The sequence below is a fragment of the Thamnophis sirtalis genome, unplaced genomic scaffold (assembly GCF_051295495.1).
Source record: "Thamnophis sirtalis isolate CommonGarterSnake01/CBP01778 unplaced genomic scaffold, rThaSir2_p1.2 scaffold_8, whole genome shotgun sequence".
Lineage (NCBI taxonomy): Eukaryota > Metazoa > Chordata > Lepidosauria > Squamata > Natricidae > Thamnophis > Thamnophis sirtalis.
This window is the reverse complement of record NW_028261388.1, coordinates 9,671,220-9,692,577: the sequence shown is the minus strand read 5'-3', so window position 1 is coordinate 9,692,577 and position 21,358 is coordinate 9,671,220. Positions and strand designations below refer to the sequence as shown.

At 44.9% G+C, this 21,358-nt stretch overlaps 1 protein-coding gene across 2 annotated transcripts in view; it reads right to left on the bottom strand.

Moving 5' to 3' along the window:
• Nucleotides 1-13,307, bottom strand: part of LOC106554598 (putative N-acetylated-alpha-linked acidic dipeptidase) — a 42,978-nt gene extending 29,671 nt beyond the window's left edge. For both annotated transcript variants that reach the window (XM_087721074.1, XM_087721073.1), the window contains exons 1-5: nucleotides 13,087-13,307; nucleotides 10,960-11,071; nucleotides 9,415-9,601; nucleotides 6,552-6,653; nucleotides 1,361-1,486 (exon numbers count right to left, since the gene is read on the bottom strand). In XM_087721074.1, coding sequence (XP_087577200.1) covers nucleotides 1,361-1,486; nucleotides 6,552-6,653; nucleotides 9,415-9,601; nucleotides 10,960-11,071; nucleotides 13,087-13,216 — 657 coding nt within the window. In that variant the 5' untranslated portion in view covers nucleotides 13,217-13,307. The remainder of the gene's footprint in view (nucleotides 1-1,360; nucleotides 1,487-6,551; nucleotides 6,654-9,414; nucleotides 9,602-10,959; nucleotides 11,072-13,086) is intronic.
• Between the last annotated feature and the right edge of the window lie 8,051 nt (nucleotides 13,308-21,358).

Genomic DNA, 21,358 nt, shown 5'->3' with positions numbered 1-21,358 from the left:
ACTGCCAAACTGCAGGCAGCCAGCGGGCAGCAGAATTAGCCTGCAGTACTGCACTCTAACCACTGCACCATTGCAGCTCTTATGTTATACAATAGAACAGAATAACAGAGTTGTAAGGGACCTTGGAGGTCTTCTAATCCAACCCTCTACTCCGGCGGGAAACCCTCTACCCTTGTGGACAAATGGTTGTCTAATCTCTTCCTAAAAACTTCCAGTGTTGGGGCATTTACAACTTCTGGAGGCAAGTTGTTCCACTGATTAATTGTTCTAACTGTCAGGAAATTTATCCTCAGTTCTAAGTTGCTTCTCTCCTTGATTAGTTTCCACCCATAGATTCTTGTTCTACCCTCAGATGCCATGGAGAATAGTTTGACTCCCTCTTCTTTGTGGCAACCCCTGAGATATTGGAACACTGCTATCATGTCACCTCTAATCCAGGGGTGGATTGCTGCTGGCGTTACTGCCAGTTTGCTTCGTGCGCACGCTGTTCACTTTGCGCATGTGCTGCTCGCTTTGCTTGCCCGTGTGCCCACTGTACATTGCTTGCCCACACGCAGTTGCCTGTAAATTATTCTGCGCATGCTCAGAACATTTTAAAAAATGACTAAAAAAACTTGCTGGCAATGATGTGGGCGACCGGGGAACCAATTCAGGGGCGTGGCCAGCCTGTCATCCCTACCGGTTTGGCGACCCAGTCACAATTTCCACCACTGGTTCACCTGAAATGGTGCAAACCAGTAGCAACCCATCTCTTCTCTAGTCCTTCTTTTCTTTTCTTTTTTTAAATATATTTTTATTTTCAAAACAAACATACGAATCCTCCTTCTTTACATACTGTAGAAAGTGTATCAGTTGGTTACAAAAGGCTTTTGTGCATCTCTTCCACCGTCATCAAATATAATTCATATTAACTCTAATATCTTAACTCGGATATTTATTATATTACCATCATCATACCTCCACTTTTATTTGACTATGATTATTTAAACATCCTTCATCATAAAATATACCAAGTTTTAATACATAGCCACCTACTGGCATTTCATTTACTTATTTATAAAATCCTCCATTAACATTAAATCCTCATATCCTATTCTAGCTAAACATCCATAATATTTAATTTTCTAATCCTCCTTTCCAAATCCCTGTTTACCATTTACATCCAATTCCCTTACATGATACCCATACGTGTATATAATTTATTATCATTATCCTTTCTTTATCTAGTCCTTCTTTTCATTGGACTAGACTTAACTAATTCTTGCAACTGTTTTTCATATGTTTTACCCTCCTGTCCCCTAATTGTTTTTCAGTTTCTCATAAGCATTCCCCTGAAAAAGCAAAGCTGATACCCTCTTACCTTATTTCCTCTGAAGATCTTCCCATATCTGACAATGACAATTTTCCCGGAACAATTAATTCCCATCTCTCGCTCTAATCTGTGGAAATCCTCTATCCTGCCATAGTTCACATACACCAAATCTCCCTGGAATACAAACGGTGTGTTAACAACGCATCAAGATGACATGGGGAAGTTGCAAAGCGCACCCACTCAGCCGTGCTTTTCCTTCGTTTGTTCTTCCATTTCAAACGTCAGTACAAGTTTGTGCATTTTAGCAATTACACATTCATCGTTTGAACACAATTCTATTACAAAATTTGCCCTTGCAACGTTCAAAACCGCAAATTCCTCTTTTCTGCCTTAAAACTTTCTAACAACTGCAAGTAAGAAAAACATTGTTAACTCTATCCCTCTGCCGCTCAGAAACTATAGCAATAGCAATAGCAGTTAGACTTATATACCACTTCATAGGGCTTTCAGCCCTCTCTAAGCAGTTTACAGAGTCAGCATATTGCCCCCAACAACAATCCGGGTCCTCATTTTACCCACCTCGGAAGGATGGAAGGCTGAGTCAACCCTGAGCCGGTGAGATTTGAACAGCCGAACTGCAGAACTACAGTCAGCTGAAGTAGCCTGCAGTGCTGCATTTAACCACTGCGCCACCTCGGCTCTAAGTAGTAACTAAGTAATAAACTAAGTAGTAGTAACTAAGTAGTGCTGAGCTTGGTTAATCTTGAATAGGAGACCGTCTCCGTGCTGAACCTGGTTAATACTTGAATGAGACAGTAAAAGTCCATGATGGGAACCTGTCACATTTGTGCTGGAAGTGGTAGGCAGAGCTACTGTATCTCTCCGGACACGTGAGCTGTCACCCATTGCTCCTCCATGTTCCGGCGTGCTGGCCAGCTGGTCTTCGTGCGCACGGAAGCACTGGAAACCAGAGGTGCAGCTGCCCAGGGCGCATGTGCATGCTGGGCAGTGCTCTTCTGGTTTCTGGCATGCACGTATGCATAGGCCAGCTGGTCTTCGCACACACACTTGTGCCAGAAACCGGAAGACCAGGCCAGTATGCATGTGTGTGCCGGAAGCTGGAGGAGCACATCAGGCGGCTGTTCTTACGGTTTCCAGCATGTGTACAGGTATGTACATGTGCACTCCCGTTTCGGCACTCGGTGCCGAAAAGGTTCACCAACACTGGTATAAAGGGTGTCTCATCCCAGATTAACTAGGCTCAGCACTGCTTAATTGTTGGATTCTGTTAAACCATTCCCCCAATCCAATCTAAACAGACTGTGTGTGTGTGTCTATGTGTCAAATTTAATCACTAGGAATTGCTTCTGGGTGGTAGCTGTGTTGGGTTGATGCCATGGAGGCATAGACACTAAAGGGTCTGCAGATCTCTTACCTGCCTCCTCTACCTGTTGGGTTGTTTCTGGTAAGATTAAAATCTTAAAGATTAAGATCTTCATTTGAATTTGATTTAATTATCTGAAGGTCTAAAGTAGGACAAGCACCAGTTTGGTTGAGTGTGAAGTCACCAGGAGGCTAGACACCAGGAGACTGGGAGTTCTAGTCTCACCTTAGCCATGAAAGCCAGCTGGGTGAACGTTGGGCCAGCCACCAGGAGACAGTGAGTTCTAGTCTCACTTTAGGTATGAAAGCCAGCTGGGTGAACGTTGGGCCAGCCACCAGGAGACAGTGAGTTCTAGTCTCACTTTAGGTATGAAAGTCAGCTGGATGAATGTTGGGCCAGCCACCAGGAGACAGTGAGTTCTAGTCTCACTTTAGGTATGAAAGCCAGCTGGATGTACGTTGGGTTAGCCACCAGGAGACAGTAAATTCTAGTCTCACTTTAGGTATGAAAGCCAGCTGGGTGAACGTTGGGCCAGTCACCAGGAGACAGTGAGTTCTAGTCTCACTTTAGGCATGAAAGCCAGCTGGGTGAACGTTAGGCCAGCCACCAGGAGACAGTGAGTTCTAGTCTCACTTTAGGTATGAAAGCCAGCTGGGTGAACATTGGGCCAGCCACCAGGAGACAGTGAGTTCTAGTCTCACTTTAAGTATGAAAGCCAGCTGGGTGAACATTGAGCCAGTCACCAGGAGACAGTGAGTTCTAGTCTCACTTTAAGTATGAAAGCCAGCTGGGTGAACATTGAGCCAGTCACCAGGAGACAGTGAGTTCTAGTCTCACTTTAAGTATGAAAGCCAGATGGGTGAACATTGAGCCAGTCACCAGGAGACAGTGAGTTCTAGTCTCACTTTAGGTATGAAAGCCAGCTGGGTGAACATTGGGCCAGCCACCAGGAGACAGTGAGTTCTAGTCTCACTTTAGGTATGAAAGCCAGCTGGGTGAACATTGAGCCAGTCACCAGGAGACAGTGAGTTCTAGTCTCACTTTAAGTATGAAAGCCAGCTGGGTGAACGTTAGGCCAGCCACCAGGAGACAGTGAGTTGTAGTCTCACTTTAGGTATGAAAGCCAGCTGGGTGAACGTTGGGCCAGCCACCAGGAGACAGTGAGTTCTAGTCTCACTTTAAGTATGAAAGCCAGCTGGGTGAACGTTGGGCCAATCACCAGGAGACAGTGAGTTCTAGTCTCACTTTAAGTATGAAAGCCAGCTGGGTGAACGTTAGGCCAGCCACCAGGAGACAGTGAGTTCTAGTCTCACTTTAAGTATGAAAGCCAGCTGGGTGAACGTTAGGCCAGCCACCAGGAGACAGTGAGTTCTAGTCTCACTTTAAGTATGAAAGCCAGCTGGGTGAACGTTGGGCCAGCCACCAGGAGACAGTGAGTTCTAGTCTCACTTTAAGTATGAAAGCCAGCTGGGTGACTGTTGGGCCAGTCACCAGGAGACAGTGAATTCTAGTCTCACTTTAAGTATGAAAGCCAGCTGGGTGAACGTTGGGCCAGGCACCAGGAGACAGTGAATTCTAGTCTCACCTTAGCCATGAAAGCCAGCTGGGTGAACGTTGGGCCAGCCACCAGGAGACAGTGAGTTGTAGTCTCACTTTAGGTATGAAAGCCAGCTGGGTGAACGTTGGGCCAGCCACCAGGAGACAGTGAGTTCTAGTCTCACTTTAAGTATGAAAGCCAGCTGGGTGAACGTTGGGCCAATCACCAGGAGACAGTGAGTTCTAGTCTCACTTTAAGTATGAAAGCCAGCTGGGTGAACGTTAGGCCAGCCACCAGGAGACAGTGAGTTCTAGTCTCACTTTAAGTATGAAAGCCAGCTGGGTGAACGTTAGGCCAGCCACCAGGAGACAGTGAGTTCTAGTCTCACTTTAAGTATGAAAGCCAGCTGGGTGAACGTTGGGCCAGCCACCAGGAGACAGTGAGTTCTAGTCTCACTTTAAGTATGAAAGCCAGCTGGGTGACTGTTGGGCCAGTCACCAGGAGACAGTGAATTCTAGTCTCACTTTAAGTATGAAAGCCAGCTGGGTGAACGTTGGGCCAGGCACCAGGAGACAGTGAATTCTAGTCTCACCTTAGCCATGAAAGCCAGCTGGGTGAACGTTGGGCCAGCCACCAGGAGACAGTGAGTTCTAGTCTCACTTTAGGTATGAAAGCCAGCTGGGTGAACGTTGGGCCAGCCACCAGGAGACAGTGAGTTCTAGTCTCACCTTAGCCATGAAAGCCAGCTGGGTGAACGTTGGGCCAGCCACCAGGAGACAGTGAGTTCTAGTCTCACTTTAGATATGAAAGCCAGCTGGGTGAACGTTGGGCCAGCCACCAGGAGACAGTGAGTTCTAGTCTCACCTTAGCCATGAAAGCCAGCTGGGTGAACGTTGGGCCAGCCACCAGGAGACAGTGAGTTCTAGTCTCACTTTAAGTATGAAAGCCAGCTGGGTGACTGTTGGGCCAGTCACCAGGAGACAGTGAATTCTAGTCTCACTTTAAGTATGAAAGCCAGCTGGGTGAACGTTGGGCCAGTCACCAGGAGACAGTGAATTCTAGTCTCACTTTAAGTATGAAAGCCAGCTGGGTGAACGTTGGGCCAGGCACCAGGAGACAGTGAGTTCTAGTCTCACTTTAAGTATGAAAGCCAGCTGGGTGAACGTTGGGCCAGTCACCAGGAGACAGTGAATTCTAGTCTCACTTTAAGTATGAAAGCCAGCTGGGTGAACGTTGGGCCAGTCACCAGGAGACAGTGAATTCTAGTCTCACTTTAAGTATGAAAACCAGCTGGGTGAACGTTGGGCCAGTCACCAGGAGACAGTGAATTCTAGTCTCACTTTAAGTATGAAAGCCAGCTGGGTGAACGTTGGGCCAGGCACCAGGAGACAGTGAGTTCTAGTCTCACTTTAGGTATGAAAGCCAGCTGGGTGAACGTTGGGCCAGTCACCAGGAGACAGTGAATTCTAGTCTCACTTTAAGTATGAAAGCCAGCTGGGTGAACATTGGGCCAGTCACCAGGAGGCAGTGAGTTCTAGTCTCACTTTAGGTATGAAAGCCAGCTGTGTGAACGTTGGGCCAGCCACCAGGAGGCAGTGAGTTCTAGTCTCACTTTAGGTATGAAAGCCAGCTGGGTGAACGTTGGGCCAGTCACGAGGAGACAGTGAGTTCTAGTCTCACTTTAGGTATGAAAGTCAGCTGGATGAATGTTGGGCCAGCCACCAGGAGACAGTGAGTTCTAGTCTCACTTTAGGTATGAAAGCCAGCTGGATGAACGTTAGGCCAGCCACCAGGAGACAGTGAGTTCTAGTCTCACTTTAGGTATGAAAGCCAGCTGGGTGAACGTTGGGCCAGCCACCAGGAGACAGTGAGTTCTAGTCTCACTTTAGGTATGAAAGCCAGCTGGGTCACTTTGGGCCAATCACTAGGAGGCCTTCTGTTTAAAGGGGGTTCTTGACAGCTTTAGGATGCCAGATCCAATTCCCACCCAGCCTTCTTCTCCGTTAGCTCAGATAGAGCAGTTACATTTTCCTATATCTTAGAACCCAAAGGTACTTTTTCCAAAAGGCATGTGGACTTTCTTGTATTTTTTTTAAAGTTTCATTTCATCCAAGAAGCTCCTTTAGTTCTAAGGTTTTCCTTAGATAAGAAGTGAAAACATTTTCAAAGAAATAATCTGGAAAGTACAGTTGCCTTTTGGGGGGGGGGGGAAACCCACCTTTGGGACATCTAAGATCTGAATGATTGAGAATCTCCACAGGCATATAGCTTAGAATCTTGCAGATCTAAAGGCAGCCCCGATGCCGTTTAAGCCTTACCTCTGGCTCACCCTGGGCCGAGAAAGCACTATAGGGTGGGACAATGTCTTCAACGGTCTCATATCCTGCAGGAACAGGCTCAGAGAATGATGAGTTGAAAATCTATATAGTAAAGAAGGCACAAGAGGGGGGAAATGGCATATAAAAGCAACATCTGATTCATCCAACTTGGGTGTGGGCAAAAGTTTAGAATGGAATGGAGTGGAGTGGATTGGAGCGGAACAGAATGGAGCAGAACGGAGCGGAATGGGATGGAATAGAATGGAGTGGAGTGAAACGGAATGGAACAGAGCGGAATAGAACGGAGCAGAACAGAGTGGAATGGGATGTAATAGAATGGAGTGGAGTGGTGTGGAATGGAACAGAGCGGAGCAGGACAGAATGGAGCAGAACGGAGCGGAATGGCATGGAATAGAATGGAATGGAGTGGAGTGGAATGGAACAGAGCGGAATAGAATGGAGTGGAATGGGATGTAATAGAATGGAGTGGAGTGGTGTGGAATGGAAAAGAGCGGAGCGGAACAGAACGGAGCAGAACAGAGCAGAATGGGATGGAATAGAATGTAATGGAGTGAAGTGGAGCGGAGAGAGTGGACTGGAATAGAAGATAACAGAAAAGAACTGAAGGGAACAGAAGGGAACAGAAAAGAATAGAATAATAACTTTATTGTCACTTTGAATCAGTGGTGGGATTCAGCCAGTTCGTACCACTTCGGGAGAACCGGTTGTAAACTTTCTGAGCAGTTTGGTGAACTGGTTGTTGGAAGAATTCATTAGGGCAGAGAACCGTTTGTTAAATTATTTGAATCCCACCACTGCTTTGAATGTACACTAATTGGCATACATTAAAGTGAAATTTCATTGCATACAACTCTCAAAGGTTCACCATCTCCAATATACACTACATAATAGAATAAATAAATAAATACAGATTTATAGAGGGAGGGAGTGATGGAGGGGGTTGAGGGAGGAGTGGAGATTCATTTAAGAAACGGGCCCATCAAAATGAAGCCAATTTAGCTAAACCCTCCAAACAATGGCTGTGTTTGCTTAGCATATAATGCCCAATGAATCTCTGTGATGGCTTTGTGTAATTATTAAGGCAAGGGTCTCAAAACCTAGCCCTTTTAAGACTCATGGACTTCAACCCCCAGAATTCCTCAGCCAGCATGGCAAGTTGAGGGATTGTGGAAGTTGAACTCCACAAGTCTTAAAGTGGCCAAATTCATTCTTTTCTAGAAGCCAAGGTCATCTTCTGTCTCTGCATTTTTACACCTGACTGGAAGCAGCTGGGTGTGGATGCCAGCGTGGAAGAAGAAGATTGGACCATGTGATGGATTGTGGGTGTGGGGACAAGATCATGAACTTTTAACTGGATGGAATTCTGATGTCATTTCCAGAATTGGGATTAACACAGATGTGCTAAGATGTCTGCTTTATTAAATTGGAACTTTAAGGATCGTTTTGCCTTGGACTCTGATTTAATTCTACATGATACTTGGAACGCTGACAACAGATTTATTAGGCATGTCCTATTGGCACCATCTGGTGAAAACCCGACTCTAAAGTCCTGCGGTTTTCCCCACCCAAATTAAAAGCAAATGTTCTCTCCCCCTTTCTTCATGTCCATCACATGGTCCAATAAGGTCACAGTCCAGTTGGTTCCAGTCCATGCCTTCCCAACACCTGGTGAGTGTCCTTAGTTCCCATAAGAAAAAAAAATTTTTTGGCTACAAGTCCCCAGCTATCTCTATTCTCCCCTTCCATTCCAACAGTTCCAACTATCTCGGCTGTGGCAGCCCTGAAGATGCTGAAAAATGGCTTCAGGCTTGATATCTGCAATCACCTGAATACAATCTGGGCACTTGGTAACTGGCTCCCATTTACAATGTTTGCAGCATCCTTCAGTCACATGATCACGACCAGCCAGCTTTTGAAGAGCAAAGTCAATGGGGGAAGGCAGATTCATTTAAGAACCATGTGATTTACCATATTTTTCAGAGTATAAGATGCTCCGAAGTGTAAGACGTACCTAGCTTCTGGGGAGGAAAACAAGAAAAAAATTCTACCTCTGCCTGCGTCCCAGCAATTTGCCTCCTTGGAGCAAATAGCAAACAGCCAGTTTCCATTTCAGCACAGCCTAATCAGCAAAAGCAGTTTATTGTCGGGCCTCCCAACAATCAGCTGTTTCAGGCTGCAGGGATTACTGTAGCATATTGCCATCTCCATGCACCCCATTTTCGAGCTCTGCATCCCGTTTTCAGCCTCCGCACAGCCCAAAGGAATGGGCAAAAAGTGGGGCCCAAGGAGGCCGAAAACAGAGCATGTGGAGGCCAAAATGGGGGCACAGGCGCGGCAATAGATGATGGCAATCCCTGCAGCCTGAAATATCTGCTGGTCGGGAAGCCGATCCCACCAACAATCAGCTGCTTGTGCTAATCAGGCTGTGTTGAAGCTGAAACAGGCTGTTTGCTGCAAGGAGGCAAATTGCTGGGAGGCAGAGGCCAAAGGGTGGGAGCCAGCGGGTGGGCAGGGCTACATTTGTTGTATAAGACGCACCCAAATTTTCACCCTTCTTTAGATGGGGAAGTGCATCTTATACTTTGAAAAATACAGTACTTAAAAACTGCACGACTCATTTAATGTCCTTGGCGATTTGCTCAACAGCCATGATAAAAATGGTTCCAAAGTTGGGTTCTGGTCATGTGATCCCGCATTTAACGACCACATCACTTAGCAATGGAAATCTCCATTATGGTTTATAAGCCGAGGAACAACCCCCCCCCCATACAATATTATATTAGCCTATTGCATTAGGTTGTGAAAATTACTCTGTATACATAATCCAGCCCCCCTCCTTTACCTCTTGGCCACGCTCATCAATGAGCGAGATATAATTAGGATTCGTCTTGTTGGGGTAGGAAAGCAGAACATCGTAAGGAGCCATTTGGACCGAGTCTAAGCCAAATGCTTTCCAGTTGGCTTGTATCTGTTCAGCTAGGCGTAGATTCTCCTGCGTACCAGCCAAGTGAGGCTGCTGGGTGAAATTGCTAGAAGAAAGAAGATGGCATTATTGACCCGATAGTAGAAAAAACAGAGGTGGGTTCCAACCGGTTCAACCGAGTAGGTAGTAACTCGGCCAGCCACGCCCCTGGCGCCATCTTGATTTTTAGTTCTGCGCATGCGCAGAACAATCTTTATTGCAAAAAATGTATTTTTTTCCCTTTTCTAATGTGCACATGCACGGAACTTTTTAGGTGCAAATGCGCATGCACGAGGAGCTTACGTTTGGTGTGCGCACATACACACCAAAAATTGCGCACAGAACCGGCAGCAATTTCAGCAGCAATCCACCCCTGTAGAAAACATACTTTTCTTTATATCTGGGTAGACGGTTATACTTCTTTTTTTTTTTTTACTTACAATACAATACAATACAATAGCAGAGTTGGAAGGGACCTTGGAGGTCTTCTAGTCCAACCCCCTGCCTAGGCAGGAAACCCTATCCCATTTCAGACAAATGGCTATCCAACATCTTCTTAAAGATTAGCTGAGAACTTTTACACAACATCCCATCTTGAACGTGTAACTCTGGGCAGTCAACCATACAAGCAGTTCTCGACTTACGACCACAATTGAGCCCAAAATACATGTTGTTAAGCGAGACATTTCGGAGTATAAGACGCACCTTTTTCCCCACTAAAAGAGGGTGAAAATTTCGGTGCGTCTTATACACCGAATGTAGCCCCGCCTGCCTACCGGCCTCACCCTTTGGCCACTGCCTCCCAGAAATTTACCTCCTTGCAGCAAATGGAGAAAATGGGGCTTGCAGAGGCTGCCATAAGCTATGGCAATCCCTGCAGCCTGAAACAGCTGATGATCGGGGAAGTCCATGCTGAGATTGAAAGTGAAACTTGCTGTTTGCTGCACAGGCAAATTGCTGGGAGGCAGAGGCAGATTTTTTTTTCTCGTGCTAAGCAGGCTGTTTGCTGTTTGCTGCAAGGAGGTAAGTCAATAACTATAAATGCCTCTAGAATGTTCAAATTATTAGACTTATTTTTTAAAGACTGCTTTATTATTGTTCTAGACAACTTAGCAAAATGAAGAATCTTTTTAAAATAAATGCTTGATCCGAAGAGGCCCAGTGCTATTGTAGCTTCTTTTAAATACTGGAGAATAACTATACCTCCAGAAAATACATCAATGTTAACAACATCTGTACAAGTATAGTCTGAAATGTAACACCACAAACGGTGTATAATGTCCGTACTGTTTGCTGTTTGTTGCAAGGAGGCAAATTGCTGGGAAGCAGAGGCAGATTTGCCCCCCCCCCTTATTTTCATCCCCAAAAGCTAGGTGGGTCTTATACTTTGGAGAGTCTTATACTCAGAAAAATACAGTAGCTTACTGAAGAAATTGCTTGATGCTTTCTGCTTTCATTTCCTTTATGAAGGCTTCCAACATTTTCTCATGGGCATCTGTCCTCGGCAACTGATGGCCATGTTTATTCGCCAGCCAACCTGAAAATCAGATCAAACCAATGTATGTGACACGAAAAACCAAGAGGTAAATTGTCACATGCCCCAAATTTTGCAATTCAAGTGTCACCTCCTCACTAGCGCAGATACACCAAGTGTGTTAACACAATTAACCTGGGTGTGGAATTAGCTCACGCTCACCACTTTATTCATGAACCATAAACTGCAGTACAACTAGTCCTCAACTTATGACCCCAATTGAGCCCCCGTTTCTGTTGCTATGTGACACAGTTAAGTGAGTTTTGCTTCATTTGACGACCTTTCTTGCTACAATTGTTGAGTGAATCACTGCCAATCTTCAGTTAGCAACACTGCCGTTAAATGAATCTGTTTTCCCCACTGACTTTGCTCATCAGAAGGTCGCGGAAAGGGATTGCATGAACCCTTCCCCCAACACACTGCCACTGTCGTAAATATGAGTCAGTTTCCAAGTGTCTGAATTTGGATCATGTGACCATTGTTGCTCTAACGGCTGGGTGAAAAATGGTCATAAGTCACTTTTTTTCAGTGCCTTTGTAAGTTTGAGGGCTCAACAAAATGTTGTACGTCAAGGACTACCTATAATCAATCAGTATGACTGTACACAACAGCCTAAGCTAGTGATACAATATAATAATATAATATAATATAATATAATATAATTAATATAATATAATATAATATAATATAATATAATATAATATAATATAATATAATATAATATAATATAATATAATATAATATAATATAATATAATATAATATAATATAATATAATATAATATAATATAATATAATATAATATAATATAATATAATATAATATAATATAATATAATATAATATAATATAATATAATATAATAATACAATACAATACAATACAATACAATACAATACAATACAATACAATACAATACAATACAATACAATACAATACAATACAATACAATACAATACAATAGGAGAGTTGGAAGGTACCTTGGAGGTCTTCTAGTCTAACCCCCTGCCTTGGCAAGAAACCCTATACCCAGGATGGCGAACCTATGGCACGCGTGCCACAGGTGGCACACGGAGCCATTTGTCAGGGCATGCTTTCCTTTCCCTTTCCCTTTCCTTTTCTTTTTCCTTTCCTTTCCTTTCCTTTTTCCTTTCCTTTTCCTTTTCCTTTTACTTTCCTTTTTCCTTTCCCTTCCTTTCCCTTTCTTTTCCTTTCCTTTCCTTTTCCTTTCTTTTCCTTTCCTTCTCTTTTTCCTTTCCTTTCCTTTCCTTTCCTTTCCTTTTTCCTTTCCTTTCCTTTCCTTCCCTTTTTTATTATAAATAGTGAACATTTTGAAAATCAAGTCAGAGACTCCAATCCTTTCTCATATTGTTAAAATAATTGAATATACTTTTGGTTTTTTTTAATTGTTACTTTCTCATTAATGATATATTGAGCACTAATTGTAATTCTTTGGTAATTCTTTGTCTAGTTCCTATATATTTCTGCATTAATTGTTCTTTCTTTCTTTCTTTCTTTCTTTCTTTCTTTCTTTCTTTCTTTCTTTCTTTCTTTCTTTCTTTCTTTCTTTCTTTCTTTCTTTTTCTTATCATTTGGTTTAAAACAAACAAAGAAAAAAGTTAGCCACCGGGATCATTCCAAAATAATTGCACAAAGGATTCCCAGACTTTCCCAACTATTTTTCATTTCCCAAACATGAATGATTCCCCGCCCCCCCTCCCCCCGCCCTAGAAACTGAAACTAATCTGGATCCTTTCCAGCTTGCTCCTAACCAGCTGCGGAAACATTTTCCAAGCACGTGAATGCAATTTCCCTTTCCATAATGAGTGACAGATCACACATTCAGAGAGAGAGAGAGAGAGAGAGAGAGAGAGAGAGAGAGGGAGGGAGGGAGGGAGGGAGGGAGGGAGGGAGGGAGGGAGAGAGAGAGAGAGAGAGAGAGAGAGAGAACCTTTTTTTCTACAAGCCCTTTTCTCATTGGAAGAGGGAGAATGACAATATTGTGCAGCCTCAGTCCTACCGATTAAAAATCCCAGAAGAAACAAGATGACAGCTATTCCCACTGCCAGCACCCAGAATCGAGTCCGGGGCCCACAGCTTCCGCCCCTTGGGTAGGTGGGTTCGGTGCTTGTCCTCAAACTGGTCCACATTCTTTCCAGAGCTGTCGATTCGCCTAATGTTTCCCAGCCTTCTTCCAAACAGCCGCCCAGGCTCGCAGGCTCTGGAAGGGGACAAAGTCTTCTCTGCTTTCTTTCTCCAGATCTTGGCTCCTCCTGCAGGCTCCTAAAAGAGAAACTGACCTGCAAAAAGGAGGTTGGACACCACTCTTGATCCGCAGCCAGGCTGGACACCACTCTTGATCCGCAGCCAAAGTTGCAGGCCTGGCTCCATTGCTGCTTTGTTTCAGAAGAGTTTCTTTTAGAGCGATGGAAAGGCAAACTCTTTGGGTTTCGGTGTTTTACCACAGCAACTCCCCGAAATGGTTTTTTGCCAAAAGCACATAATTTTCAAGTAATCCAGTACTTACTTCCCTGAGTAGTAAAATGAGGTTTCTCAAGGAGGAATTTGGGGAGGCCATGGCAAAGACAGACAGACAGATGGGAGGGAGGGAAGGAGGAAAGGAAAAGGAGGAGGAAGGAAGGAAGGAAGGAAGGAAGGAAGGAAGGAAGGAAGGAAGGAAGGAAGGGAAAGAAAGAAAGAAAGAAAGAAAGAAAGGGAGGGAGGGAGGGAGGGAGGGAGGGAGAGACAGAGAAAGAGGAAGAGGAAGAGGAAGAAAAAGGAGAGTGGGAGAGGGGAAGGAAGGACAGAAAGAAGAGGAGGAGGGGGAAGGAAGGAGAGAAGGAAGGAAGAGAAAGAAAGGAAGAAAGAAAGAGAGAGAGAGAAAAAGAAGGAAAAGGGAGGCGGGAGGAAAGGAAGGAAGGAAGAAAAAAGAAAGAAAAAGAAAAAGGGAGGGAAGGAAGGAAGGGCAGAAAGAAGAGGAGGAAAGAAGGAAGACAATTAGAGAAAGAAAGAAAGAAAGAAGGAAGGAAAATGAAACAGGGGAGGAGGAAGGGAAGGAAGGAAGAAATAGAGAGAGAGAAAGAAAAAGGGAGGGTGGGAGGGAGGGAAGGAAGGACAGAAAGAAGAGGAGGAGGAAGGAAGGAAGAGAAAGGAAGGAAGAAAGAAAGAGAGAGCAAGAAAAAGGGAGGCAGGAGGAGGACAAGGAAGAAAAAAAGAAAGAGAGAGAAAGGAGGGTGGGAGGGAGGGAAAGGAGGAAGGAAGGAAGGAAGGAAGGAAGGAAGGAAGGAAGGAAGGAAGGAAAGAAAGAAAGAACCGGGTTCTCTATTCCATTCCATTCCATTCCCGTTCCCTTATAGTAAACAGCAGTATTTTCACTTTTTTGCAATATTGCACGTTACCACTAGATGGCAGGGATGTACCATAAACCACATAGCAGGAGAGCACTTAATCTGATACGTTTAAGGAATCTGGCAGTGCATTCTCTGATAAATTTAAATTAAATAATCATTAGAAAACATATTAAAATCGCATTGGAATTGGTTAGTTGAAAAAGGTGAGATCAGACCCCTTTTGATTTTGCTACTGTAAATGGCAAGAGCTACAGGGGTAGCTTTAAAAAAGAAATTGCTGTGTCACACCTATTCAAACGGAAGAATTAGATTTCCCCCAAACCTTGCTAAAAAATACTGATCCAGATTGAACTATTCTCCCGTCTGAATATTTTTCAAAGAAGGGAGAGGCACAATGAAAAATCAGCCCTCCTTAAATGTTTCCTCTAGTTTTCTTTTCAGCTGCTATTCTCTGCTCACTTGCTTCTCACAGTTAAGATTTGTGGTTCAGACCAGTAGTGGGTTGCAGGCGGTACGCCCCGGTACGGGTGTACTGGTGTCTGCCCGGAGCACCTGGTATCGTTCCGGTACGGTGCTCCAGAGGGCCCACCCGCCTGCCCGAGCTCTGTACCTGTATTTGAGCTCTTTGGGGCTTCCGTGCACGCGCCTGTGCGACAAGCAGCTGGAGCCTCGCGGAGGCGTCACAAGAGGTCAGGACGAGCACGGTGCGCGTCTTCATGTGGTGGACGCCGGCACAGTTGCAACGGGATCCGGAACCCACCACTGGTTCAGACCAAGTCGTAAATCAGCTAGTGATGTGAACAGGTGAGTTGAGAATAAAAAGGCAGAATTGCCTACATTTGTACTTAATAGGGAATAGCCAAGAAGCCTGAGTAGACGAGAGGAAGGTGTTTCATATTTTGTGTTCTAATAGAACTTTGCCCAACCTGGTGGTTTTAAGAAGAGATAGGACTGGGAGAGCCAACCTATGGCAAGTGTGCACAGGTGGCACACAGAGCTTTCTCTGCAGGCATGTGAGCTGTGGCCCCAGCTCAGCTTCACCACTCATACACATGTGCCTCCCGGCGGCCAGCTGATTTTCAGGTGTCTGCTACGAATGTGTGAAAGCAGGGCACATGCAGGAGATGTGTTTGCATGTGTGGGGAGGGCAGAGGTCTCATGCCTGCATGGATAAGGGGCTGTGCAGAGTGCGTGTGTGGGGGGGGGTATAGTACCCCCCCCCCGTGGGCCATTTTTGGTCCCAGAAGGCTGCTAGGAGGCCTACTGGTCCCAAAATGAGGTGCAGGGGGGTTGCACATGCCTACGCGAGGGTGAGGAGTCACATGAGGTGTCACACACTCATGGGCAGGAGGGCAGGGCACGGGGGTGGTGGTGTCACGCACACATTGCATTATGGGTGCGGTGCACGCTTTTGGCTCGTGACAATGAAAAGGTTAGCTTTCAGTGAGCCAAGAGAACCATTTGTCTGAAATGTAGTTGTCAGACTCCCATGGGGCCATGCAGGGGAAACTCTGTAGGCTGTTCTGAGTCCCAGGCTTGGTTGAGCCTTGCTGGGTGATGTAATCTTCCCAGGCGCCATGTGGTGAGATGGGTAGAGGGCTAATCCTACCTTTGTGGGATCTTGGGTGAGGGCGTTTGCCTATGGAGAGACCTAGCTATCTCTTTTATTTGTCAGCCTCTGCTTCGCTTACTTGCTATCGGCTGCCATAGAAACGGGGAGGGTGGGGGGCTTGGCATTTGGGATGGGAACAAATGGTACAGGAGGGGATATGGAAAAGGGGGTTTTCTTCTCACCATCTTCTGCGCATGCTGGTGGCTGGTGTTTGGACCTGGTCAAGGTCAACCGTCCTGCATACCAACACAATGATGCCTTTTGGAGATGCAACCCACATGACACTTAAGGGAGTTGCAGATTGGACACTGAGTTGGGGGTCATTGGAGGGGGGGTTGGGCAGAGGTGGGCTCCTACCAGTTCGCACCTATTCGGTAGAACCAATTCATCAAATCTACCGAACCGGTTAGAAGAGGTTCCACCAATGGACCCGGAAAGCAGGCCACACCTACAGAAGAGGTTCCAATTTTTTTTTAAACCCACCACTGGTCCTTGGATATGATTATTCTACACTTTCATGCTCATATTTATAAAACTCAGTGCCTCTGTGAAAGGTAAGGATGACTACTGCGTTTGTGGTGCAATCAGAACATGGCGTGTGTTGAAGTTGTTTTAACGCAAACCAAAGATGCCTTTTAAAAAACAAGTTTACATCCTATTCTTATGCATGCCAGTGCTGTGTGTGAGGTAATTTAAGGTGATTCTGACAAGTGTCTTCGGCATCTTCATATCTGGTCACATGGGCGGCAAGCCACTCCCATCCAGTCACATGGGCGGCAAGCCACTCCCATCCGATCACATGGGCAGCAAGCCACTCCCACAAAAGAGGCCACACTCACAGAGTAGGTTCGAACAATTTTTGAAACCCACCACTGGGGCTGGGTTATCATTTGATATGTACTTGTTCGCACCTTTCTGGCTCAGATCTTGCTTTACTTTTGTTGCTATCTTTTCATAACCAGTAAAATTATTTTAATTACATGAAAAATGGAGTTGGGAGTTTTCTTTCTTGGTTATTGATGGAGGCACACCTGACATTATCTCTTAAGTGGGGACATCTGCTGTGGGCTATTGAGGAGGGTGGGGGCTATTAAGAGTGAGTCTGCTTCCTGCCTTAAAAAAAAAAACATGTTTCTTCTCCATTTCTCATCCAGGGAAAAATAATAGTCTGTCTTTTTAAATATTTCCTAGAATATTCCATTCTTCTCGGAGAGGGGTGGGTGCTGACTTCCTACAATCATAAGTGTCCATGTCCACTCTATGTTATTCCGGTTTTTAAATTTGGTTTAGCATTTTATTCTGTCGATTTTATTCTTTTGAAAAGGATTTCAGCAGTTAACTTACAGAACCTGGTGGCATCCATTTTTGTGCCTCTAAGAACCCCGGGGGAGAAGAAAATCCCTACCCTGACTTGATTATCTTAAAAGGCTGCAATGAAGACCTCTCATATCTGCAAGGATTTGGGTTCTCCCTATTTCTTTAGCATTTAAAGGCAGAGGTGGAATTGAAATTTTTTAGCAGCCGGTTATTGCTGGGTGGGCGTGGCCTACTTGGCCTCCTACACCACAGCAGGGGGAGGGGGTGTTTTCACCCTCCCTGGGAGGCTTTTGTTGAGCCTCCGGGAGGGTGAAAGCAGCCTCCACCGGGTTCCAGAGACTCTCCAGAGAATAAAAACAGGCCCTTTTGCTGACTTCCAGAACTTCTGGGAGGCCCATTTTTTGCCCTCTCAGAGCCTGTGGGCCCTGCACTTACCTGGCATGATAAATGGGCCACGTGGAGACTCCTGGGAGAGGAGCAGTGGGGTGGGTGGGGCCAGCCAGTTCTTCCAACTACCGGTTCAGCAAACCAGATGTAAAATTAGCATCCGGTTCCCCCGAATTGGTCCGAACGGCCTGAATCCCATCCCTGTTTAGAGGACAATGTTTATTTGGTGTCTTTTCATAGGAGCCGAGGTGGCGCAGTGGTTAGAGTGCAGTACTGCAGGCCACTACAGCTGACTGTTATCTGCAGTTCGGCGGTTCAAATCTCACTGGCTCAAGGTTGACTCAGCCTTCCATCCTTCCGAGGTGGGTGAAATGAGGACCCAGACTGTGGGGGCAATATGATGACTCTGTAAAACACTTAGAGAGGGCTGAAAGCCCTATGAAGTAGTATATAAGTCTAACTGCTATTGCTATTTCACTTTGGTTAGAAGAACAGGGCGGATAAACTGTGAATTTGAGCCCACAACCGTGACCATTCCACACCAATTTTTCTTTTCTTTTCCCTCTTTCCCAATATTCATAATAAAAGAGAGCATATTTCTCCACTTTCTGGTGCAGCCGGTAATAAAAATTAAGTGCTGGGCTTCTGCTGTAGATTTACTGGATTCGCAGAAAAGGTTTGCCTCTCCCATTGCACCATTTCCTTTCTCTGCAATAATAATCTCATTAGGATGGGCTACGGGCTTTCCTGAGTGTATTCCATCTCCTACTTCCCATCTTCCTTTGTACCCATCTCTCTCTCTCTCTCTCTCTCTCTCTTTCTCTCTCTCTGTGGATCTCTCTCCAGAAAACTGCTGCATTGTAAATGACCCTTTGATGATCGACCTATTCTCCCTCAGAGGGATGCGGTGGCTCGGTGGCTAAGATGCTGAGCTTGTCAATCAGAAAGGTCAGCAGTTTGGCGGTTAGAATCCCTAGCGCCACATAACGGAGTGAGCTCCTGTTACTTGTCCCAGCTTCTGCCAACCTAGCAGTTTGAAAGCATGTAAAAAATGCAAGCAGAAAAATAGGGACCACCTTTGGTGGGAAGGTAACAGCGTTCAGTGTTCCTTCGGTGTTTAGTCACGGTGGCTAAATTATGCCAGAAAACACCGATTGCCCAGAGACTACACATCAGATTCGCGAGGAAAAAAGTAAGAGATATAATTTATAAAATAACAAGAGATGAGCCAATGATGTACAAAGGGAAAGAGATACAAACCCTGAAATAAATCTCGCAAAGAGTGAAGGAGCAAAGGAGAGAATATCTCCTCCCAGTGACCAGTAAGATCCCATAGATTGGGCCTCCTTCGGGTGCCATCGGCCATACAATGTCGGCTGGCGGGTCCTCGGAGGAGAGCCTTCTCAGTGGCTGCTCCGACTCTTTGGAACCAGCTCCCCCCGGACATCCAAACCATACCCACTCTGATGGCCTTCAGGAAAGCCGTAAAAACTTGGCTGTTTGGATATAAGAATGGATATAACACCTGTTAGAAACCACAAAAGAACAGCATCATTTCCTCCCCCTCTCCCCCCGCCCGGACTTGTGTAATTCTGAAAAAAGTAAGGCTTGGTTTGTTTTCTAACAGGTGCAGGCGTACGCCCACTCATATACTGTGAATCACATTTTCCCCTTCAAAACATGGCCCTGAAATGTAGACCTGAAATTGGGGAAAGAGCATTATAATGAAAAAACAAAGAAACAGAAGGAGCGGTGGGGAAGGAGGGAGGGAGGCAGAGAAGCTAAACTATCAGCCAGTGGTTTTATTGTAATTTTTTGCACTGAATGTTGCTGAGTTTTATCGGCAGAGTAACTGCACAGCTGAGGTGCTGCGTTTTTCCAGTTATTATCAGACGTAGAGCAAATTCAGGCTCAAGTGGCAGAGTGTCGCTTTTGAACGAGTTTCCCATTTGGCGTGGGTTGCGTAATGCCATTATTGAAATTGAATAATTTGTACAAGAAGAGACTATGATTAATGACCCAAATCAAAATGGAGAGGAAATTGTGTACGGTGAAACACGGATCACAGTTCCCAAAGCCACCTTGTCTTTTAAAAGTAAGGTTATTGGGAGAACAAAATATTCTCATTTCAGGTTTTTAAAAAATATACATATGTACACAGGACCCTGGGTGTTTTTACAGGAATTTCATAATCCCTCTGTCTCTTTCTTTCTTTCTTTCTTTCTTTCTTTCTTTCTTTCTTTCTTTCCCTGTTTTCCTTTTTCTCTCTCTCTTTCTTTCATTCTTTATCTCTTCCTTTCTTTTCGTTCTCTTTTTCTGTCTGTCTTTCTGTCTGTCTTTCTTTCTTTCTTTCTTTCTTTCTTTCTTTCTTTCTTTCTTACTTTCTCTGCCTGTCTTCCCTTCTCTTTTTCTTTTTCTGTTTGTATTCCATTCTCTTTTTCTTTCTCTTTCTCTCTTTCTTTCTTTCTTTCTTTCTTTGTCTTCCTTTCTTTTTCTTTCTCTCTCTCTCTCTCTCTTTCATTCTTTGTCTTCCTTTCTTTTTCTTTTTCTTTTTCTTTCTCTTTTTCTGTCTCTTCTTTCTTTCTTTCTTTCTTTCTTTCTTTCTTTCTTTCTTTCTTTCTTTCTTTCTTTCTTTCTTTCTCTGCCTGTCTTTTTCTTTTTCTGTTTGTCTTCCATTCTCTTTTTTCTCTTTCTCTCTTTCTTTTTCTTTCATTCTTTCATTCTGTCTGTCTTTTTCTCTCTCTTTTTTTCTCTGTATCTTTCTTTCTTTCTCTTTCTTTCTTTTTTCTTTCTTTCTCTGTCTGTCTTCCCCTCTCTCCCTCCCTCCCTCCCTCCCTCCCTCCCTCCCTCCCTCTCTCTCTCTCTCTCTCTCTCTCTCTCTCTCAGAGAAAAGAGAGAAAATTATTTCAGAGGATCATGAATGATGCCATCCTGTGAGGGAGCACAAATGATATTCATTCTTCTCTGAGAGGAATTAGCTTGCACACATGTAGTTCTACCTTCAAATCTAGCGATGGAAAGATTTGTTTCTCACCCAGGCGGAGCCATTTTATCTGACCTTGGAAATTCCTTGCTACGTGCTCACAAACAAAGTTTTATGACCTGGTGGTGTTCCGCTTAAAAGAAAAGTTTCCTTGGCTCCATTGGACAGACCTTCCTACCCAGAATTCCATGGACCCACTGAAGCTTTTGTCCTTCACCATTGTGTCCACCAGTACCTCTTAGCTGTTTGGACGGTGGGGACTGGTTGACAGATCAGGAGGCTTTGTTCATGAGGAACTCATTCCCTAGTAACCTCCTAGATCCATGATGGTGAACCCATGGCACGCGTGTGTTGGGCCTGCGGTTATATCCCTTTTAGGATCTTTGGCCTGCCACACGGTCTCTTATTTCATTATGCTGTTTCATTAGTGTAGTAGTTGGGAGGGGGGAATAGAAAGGAGTAGAATGGTGGAATGTGTTGTCGTCATTCTTTTCTAGAAGCCCAAGGTCATCTTTTGTCTCCGCACATCTGCACCTGACCGGAAGCAGCTGAGTGGAGATGCCAGCGTGGAAGAAGAAGATTGGACCATGTGATGGATTTGTGGGTGTGGGGACAAGATCATGAACTTTCAACTGGGTGGGAA